General features: G+C 54.2%; 1 protein-coding gene across 1 annotated transcript in view; it reads left to right on the forward strand.

Moving 5' to 3' along the window:
* Window positions 1-281: 281 nt before the first annotated feature.
* Window positions 282-6,975, forward strand: part of ANKDD1A (ankyrin repeat and death domain containing 1A) — a 61,884-nt gene continuing 55,190 nt past the window's right edge. The window contains exons 1-3 of the mRNA XM_011968079.1: window positions 282-315; window positions 4,164-4,267; window positions 5,764-5,892. Of these exons, the coding sequence (XP_011823469.1) occupies window positions 282-315; window positions 4,164-4,267; window positions 5,764-5,892 (267 nt within the window). The remainder of the gene's footprint in view (window positions 316-4,163; window positions 4,268-5,763; window positions 5,893-6,975) is intronic.

Here is a 6,975-nt window from a genome sequence, read left to right on the forward strand (position 1 = left end):
AACTCCTGGGGAGGAGACTGGGTCAGGGGCCCCTGCGGAACTCGGCGTGGTCCCGACCCGCCGGCTTCGGGCGCGGAGCAGTGGGCAGGTTAAGGGAGCAGGAGGAGGGACCTGCATCCTGGTCCGGAACTGGGGTGGCCGCTGCATCTGCGTTCCTAGAAGGCGGGGCGTGGGATCTGGCGGAGCGACCGCCCCCTCCTCTCGGCTCTCCGGACCCAGCCCCAGCGGACGCGCACCTCGCACCCGGGCGCCAGCGCGCGCAGGGGCTGCGGAACGGCGGGATGCAGGAGGACCTGGCGTGGGAGACCGACGGCCGTGAGTTAGCCTGGCTGGGGGACGGGGAGGGGGGGCCGAGGCCGAGAGGACCCCCGCATCCTTTTGGGGAGGGTCAGGGGTGACGTTGTTGCCCTCCGAACGGCCACCTCTGACTTGGGTGTCTGTGTGGCTCCGAGCGGAATGGTTACCGGTCCGCGCAGCGGGCCAAGGGGACCTTGCCCGTGCATCTGGGACACGGGGGCGCCACCCGCCAGGTGAGCGGGGAGCAGCGGCTGAGAGGTTAGCTACAAATAATAAAGGTAATAGCGATCCTTGACTGCGTGCTGTACTTTGTGTGCCAGGCCTTGACCCAGGAGAGGCACGTCATTTGATCTTCGCTTCAGCCATTTGGGTAGGACATTACGTTATCTTCATTTTGCAGATGAGAAACTGAGGTAGAGGGTGTTCAAATGAGTTGTTCAAGGTCACGCAGCCATTGGGTGGTAGAAGTGCTGAAAGCCCTAGCTCCCCCGGAATGCTGGGCTGGATAGCGAGTGGAGACCGCATCGGATGGGGCACGCAGTCAGAGGGGAGGAGCCTGACTGGCCACAGGTGGGATAGGGGCAACTCTAAGCCTCCCTCAAGGAGTGCGCCCAGTGCCAGGGCCTCTAGGCCGGGCAGCAGCGTCTGTGTGGGCATCAGCTGGCCTGGGGCAGCTTTGGCTGCACTGTCTGGGAGAGGGGAGAGAAGGATTGTGTCGGTGTCTGCACTGTGAGTCCTTGATCCTGCAGCCTGGCGGAATCCCGACAGCTGAATCCGACAGCTGCCGGACAGCTGCCCCGGGGCTCTCCCTCAAATGCGCATAGTGCAGCTCACTGGATTCCTTTGAGACCTATAGTGTCCAAAATGCTGGCACACTGCATCTACTCAGCTGAGGAATGTGTTGGGGGTGGGAATGCTCAATCAAGATGCTAATTATTTCAGAGTAGGTACATGATTCTGTCTGGGGTGGAGGATCACTTGAGGGGGCCTGCGAAGAATGTGTAGCAATGGAGCATTGGTGTGTGTGGCAGAGAATTCTGGGCAGAGGACCCAGCATGGGCAAAGGCTCAGACAGCTCAGTGGGTATTGGATGTGGGAGGTGGATGGAAGAGATGAGACGGAACTTGATTTCATTCTAACTTAACCTTCTGTGGCCTGGCAGTAGGTAGTGTCTACTGGCTTCCCTCTGGGACTCCTGGCTGTTTGCAAATACAAACCAGGCCAATCGCCCTAAGCTGCAGATAAGACACAGGGTGCCAGTCAGGAAGGGACCTATACAGATCTCTTTCTTCACCCTCCCCCAATTTTACAATGGAAGAAACAGACCTACAAGGGGGATGTGGCTAGCCCAGGATGCTGCTGCTAGAAAGTGGTAGGGCAAGTACTAGAACCCAGGCTGCTGTAAGCTCACACCTGAAGAGGCAGCTCTCTTTGGCTACCAGAATTTGACCCTTCGCCTTGGAGGAATAATAGTGATGATGGTGATGGTGGTGGTGGTATGGTCATTATGTGCCAGATACTGTGCCAGGGGGCTTTCATATCTCGATTCTAATCATTATATTAACCTTGTAAGGAAGCTCACGCTCCCGTTTTGCAGATGAGGAAACTGCCTAACACAGCTAGGAAGTGGTTCACCCAGAGTTGAACCCAGGACTGCGTGATTGCCTCCCGGGGTAGCACCTCTGAGGTCCACAGGTTGTATCCATGAGGCCCCAGAAAGCTCAAGATCCTCTTTCACATCTGGAGAAGTCTGTGTGGAATTTGTCTAGAAAAGCAAACTGCATGGCAGGCCTGTCTCTCACCTCAGTGAATCTTAGCCTTCCCTACCAAGACACTCATCACCTGTCCCTGGATACACAAAGGGGCTGGGTTCAGACATTCATACTGGACCAAACATGAAAGCTGTGGGGTCACTTGCCCTGCAGTGACTATGCAAAGGGCCAGCAAATATTTGTCTGTGTTAGTATGTGTGAGCACTTTGGGAGAGGGGACAGGCATCTATTCGTATGGGGATTGTTGGTATCACTCATACAAGCAGATATTTTTTTTTGTTTCTGTTTTCTTTTTTCTTTTTTGTTTTTTTTGAGACAGAATCTCGCTCTGTCGCCCAGGCTGGAGTGCAGTGGCGCAATCTCAGCTCACTGCAACCTCCGCCTCCCGGGTTGAAGCAATTCTCCTGCCTCAGCCTCCTGAGTAGCTGGGACTACAGGTGTGCACCACCATGCCCAACTAATTTTTGTGTTTTTAGTAGAGACCGGGTTTCACCGTGTTGGCCAGGATGGTCTTGATCTGCTGACCTCGTGATCCATCCACCTCAGCCTCCCAAAGAGCTGGGATTACAGGTGTGAGCCACCACGCCCGGCCTGTTTGTGTTTTCTTTTTAGAGACAGGGTCTCACTCTGTTGCCCAGGCTGGAGTGCAGAGGTACAATTATAGTTCATTGGCAGCCTCAAACTCCCGGGCTCAAGCAATCTTCTTGCCTTAGCCTCCTGAGTAGCTGGCACTACAGGCATGTGCCACCACACCTGGCTAATTTTTTTAAAAACTTTTTTGTAGAGATGGGGGTTTTGCTTTGTAGCCCAGGCTGGTCTCGAACTCCTGGCTTCAAGCCATCCTCCTGCTTTGACCTCCCAAACTGCTGGGATAGCACGCATGAGCCACCATGCCTGGCTTAGAAGCAGAGTTTTGTGGGTTCCTACTGTGCCCACCTTTGGGCCTGCTGTGAGCTGTGGGTGGATCAGGAAGGGTCAAGTGTGGCCAGGGCCTCCAAAATGCTTGGAGACTAGACATCCTCACAATTAAGAGCCGTCTGGATGACGGCAGCAAGGGGCTCCGGTAGGGATCATCTGGCCCTGGGTCCTCCTGGCTCAGACGCTAACCTGCAGGCTGACCCTGAGCCCACAGCTGTGTGTGACAGGGGTGGGCAGGGGGAGCTCTGAGGTTCCCTTTAATCTGAGACTCTGTGCTAAAGGTGCAGTGACGAGGGTGAGAGGAGCAGAGAGAAGAGAGAGACCACAGAGAAGGAAAATCGAGGTGGCCTCAGCGTGGGCAGGTGAAAGCTGGTTAGGATTTGGGCAAGAGGGGTTGGAAGAGGCTGGGTGCTGTGGCTCACACCCGTAATCCCAGCACTTTGGGAGGCCGAGGCAGGCTGATCACTTGAGGTCAGGAGTTGGGGACCAGCCCAGCCAACCTGGTGAAACCCTGTCTCTACCAAATACACAAAAATTAACCAGGTGTGGTAGCACACACTTGTAATCCCAGCTACTGAGGAGGCTGAGGTGGGAGAATCGCTTGAACCTGGGAGGCGGAGGTTGCAGTGAGACAAGATCATGCCACTGCACTCCAGTCTGGGCAACAGAGGAGTTGGAAGAAGGGGTGGAGGAGCAAGGAGATGGAAGGTACAGGAGTGGGGTAAATGTGCTTCTGGCCTCACCCGGCGCTGGCACGAAATAGGTGGCTCAGTAAATCCTGGCTGTTTTCTACACTAGACTGAAAAGGTGGTTACTGACTCCAGAGGGAGTTAATTTCATTTCCTTCCCCAAGAGCAGCTCTTGGGAGGGTACGTGAAACTTGGATAATGAGGCACACATTTAGGCTGCTGCAAATGGCTTTGCCCTGCTCTTCCGTCTTCGGGGTTTCACCACGTCCTGGTTGCGTGGCTGTGGGATGAGTTAATGAAGAAGAGCAGCCTGTCTAGGGAGGACCCTGACCTTGAGAGGGAAGAGGGCTGTGCCGCTCTGCCCCCATTCCTAGCTGAAAGACCCCTGCCCCAGCAATGTCCAGGAGTGGGAACAGGCTGTTTCCCTCTGGTGTCTGCAGTGTGGGGGATCCTCCCCCTCATCCTGCACCCCATTTTCTCCCCATAGTGCTTCCTCTGGAGAGGCAGCTCCACGAGGCCGCCCGCCAGAACAACGTCAGCAGGATGCAGGAGCTGATTGGGAGGAGGGTTAACACCAGGGCCAGAAACCACGTGCGTAATGAGCTTCTCTGAATCGGGGCACCTGGGATAGTGTCATGATAATGCCAGTACACAGGGGGAACAGTTCATCTGAGCTACAGGCAGGTGCATCTGCATGTGTTAACTTGGAGGGAGGCTCAGGCTCTGTCCTCATGGCCTGCATTGTCTCGAGGAATCTAAGGAATCTAAGGAATCTAAGGCTTACAGTGGTTGGACCCCCACCCAAGGTCAGGGTCAGGATTCCAAGCCAGGCTTGGCAATTCCAGAGGTCAAACTCTTAACTTCTGGGACCCATCTGAGAAGTTAGAGCCAGGAGGGCTAGGGTCAAAGGTCAGCAGCCAGAAGCTGGGAGATGGGCAAAAGAGGAGGACAGACATTACACAAAGCATCCCACAAACAATTCATTCTCTCTGTGATAAGTTGTCGTAACAGCGTGTGCAGGAGGGTCGGGAAAAGCCTCCCAAGGAGGTGGCTTTTTTTATTTTTTCTTTGAGACAGGACCTCACATCACCCAGGCTGGAGCGCAGTGGAACAATCACAGCTCACTGCAGCCTTGACCTTCCTGGGCTCAGTTGATCCTCCCACCTCAGCCTCCTGAGTAGCTGAGACTACAGGCACGCACCACCATGCCAGGCTAATTTTGTATTTTTTCTAGAGATAGGGGTCTTGCTATGTTGCCCAGGCTGGTCTCAAACTCCTGGACTCAAGCTACCCTCCCACCTCAGCCTCCCAAAGTGCTGGGATTACAGGCGTGGGCCACCTCACCCTCCCGGAAGTGGCATTTTTGAGGAGCCAGGTGAAGGACAGTATTCTAGGCAGAGAGAACAGTATGGGCAGAAACCCTGAGGAAGGAAGGAGCAGCTGGGCTCCAGAGAGGGGATGTGGCTTGCCTGAGACCACGCAGAAAACTAGTGCTTCCTTTCATTGTCCCCTCGTAAGCTGAAAACTACAGAGGGGAGAAGTGGGCACAGGGGCCACAGGCCAGCTTCCCCCAGGCCTGCTTGGATGGCATTTTGAACTGCCAGGGTGGTCTGAGAATGAGATGGTGCATCAGGCCCCTTCAGCCCCATTCTGAGAGAAGGAAGGGGACAGAACCCAGGGACTCCAGTGCCTCTCAGGGACTTGGAGGATAATCCTTGGCCACATGGGCTTTCCAGCAGGGGCAACAGCAGGAAAAGGCCTAGAGGTGGGAAGCTGCTTGGCATTTCTGAGAAGCAGGGGTGGGCAGCGCCAGACCATGCAGCGCCTCATCATCTCCAGGGTCAGGAGTTTATTCTGAGAGCCATGAGAAATTAAAGAGTTTTAGATGGGGACAGATGGGTCCAGTCATTTTACTATGTTGGCTTTGGTTGCCATGCAGGAGAGGAGCATGTGGCAGAACGGGGGGGACCAGAGCCAGCAAAGACCCTTCCAGCCTGCAGACCAGCTGTCCTGGCGGAGGGTGTGGGAGGTGGTCCAGGCAGCCAGGTGGCAGCAGCACCTGACAAGTGTCATCTCCCTCCGGGCAGGTGGGCAGGGTGGCCTTGCACTGGGCTGCAGGTGCGGGACACGAGCAGGCTGTGCGTCTGCTTCTGGAGCACGAGGCTGCTGTGGACGAGGAGGATGCGGTAGGGGCCCTCACAGAGGCACGTCTGTGTGTGCGTGTCTGTCTGTCTGTCTGTCTGTCTCAGGGTGGTGGGGGGCACTGGAGATCTCTCTGGGTCTATGAGCCGGTTGCTGAGATTGCTGCTAATATGCAGACATTCAGGTGCAGAGTGGCAGGGAGTCAAAGGCTTCAGGTGCCAGGGACACTGCACTGGTTCCATGTTCCTCCTATACAGTAATGAAGAGCTCTCCACTTTCAAGGGTCTTTCAGTTCTCAGAGAGCCTTTTCAGTCCCTCATGAAAGCATGTGAACAGGGAGAGGGCTGTAGAACAGATAATTGGGTGGATTGATAGAGGCCTGATTAGCAAAAGCACCAGGAGGAAGGTCTCTCATGATATGCCACAGGGCTCTGCCCCGGCTAACGCTTCAATCAAAGTCTTGGATAAAGACTAACAGTCTTAGTTAAACAATTGGCAGGCAGTGTGTTGCTGAGAGAGAGCACTGATGAGTAACGGGGTCTGTAAAATTATCTCTACGGGTTTGGGAAAAAGGCTGAATCTAATAATGACATTTGAAAGGGATACTCTTATGGCTTTGTCTACATTTAAATTTTAAAAAGTGCCTGGGCGCGATGACTCATGCCTGTAATCTCGGTACTTTGGGAGGCCAAGCGGGTAGATCACTTGAGCCCAGGAGTTTGAGACGAGCCTGGGCAACATGGCGAAACTCCGTCTCTACCAAAAAATACAAAAATTAGCCAGTCTTATAAACTGGTGTCTAAATAAATAAATAGGTAAAAATTTTAAAATAAAACATAAAACCGTAAACTTCCCTGCAGCGACTTAGTTGTCCATGAAAACAATTTTCTTTGTTCCGGCTTCTCTCTGCTCCCAGGCCCTGCTGTGTGGGGGTTGATTACTAGTTGGGGTTGAAGTGAGGCAGCAACCCCTACCTCCCCATTCCCCAATCCTGTCTCTTCCCTGTACCTGCTTAGGCCTCATTTAGGGATGCGTTTAGGAGCAGAAGGTCTAGGATCCTTAGTCTGAGCTCCCTGGTGAAACACTAGAGGCTCTTGCATCAACTCTTTCTACCCACAAAGACCCCCACTATCACCACTATGCTGTCACTTGTTCCT

The sequence above is a fragment of the Mandrillus leucophaeus genome, unplaced genomic scaffold, assembly GCF_000951045.1.
Source record: "Mandrillus leucophaeus isolate KB7577 unplaced genomic scaffold, Mleu.le_1.0 Scaffold12, whole genome shotgun sequence".
Classification (NCBI taxonomy): domain Eukaryota; kingdom Metazoa; phylum Chordata; class Mammalia; order Primates; family Cercopithecidae; genus Mandrillus; species Mandrillus leucophaeus.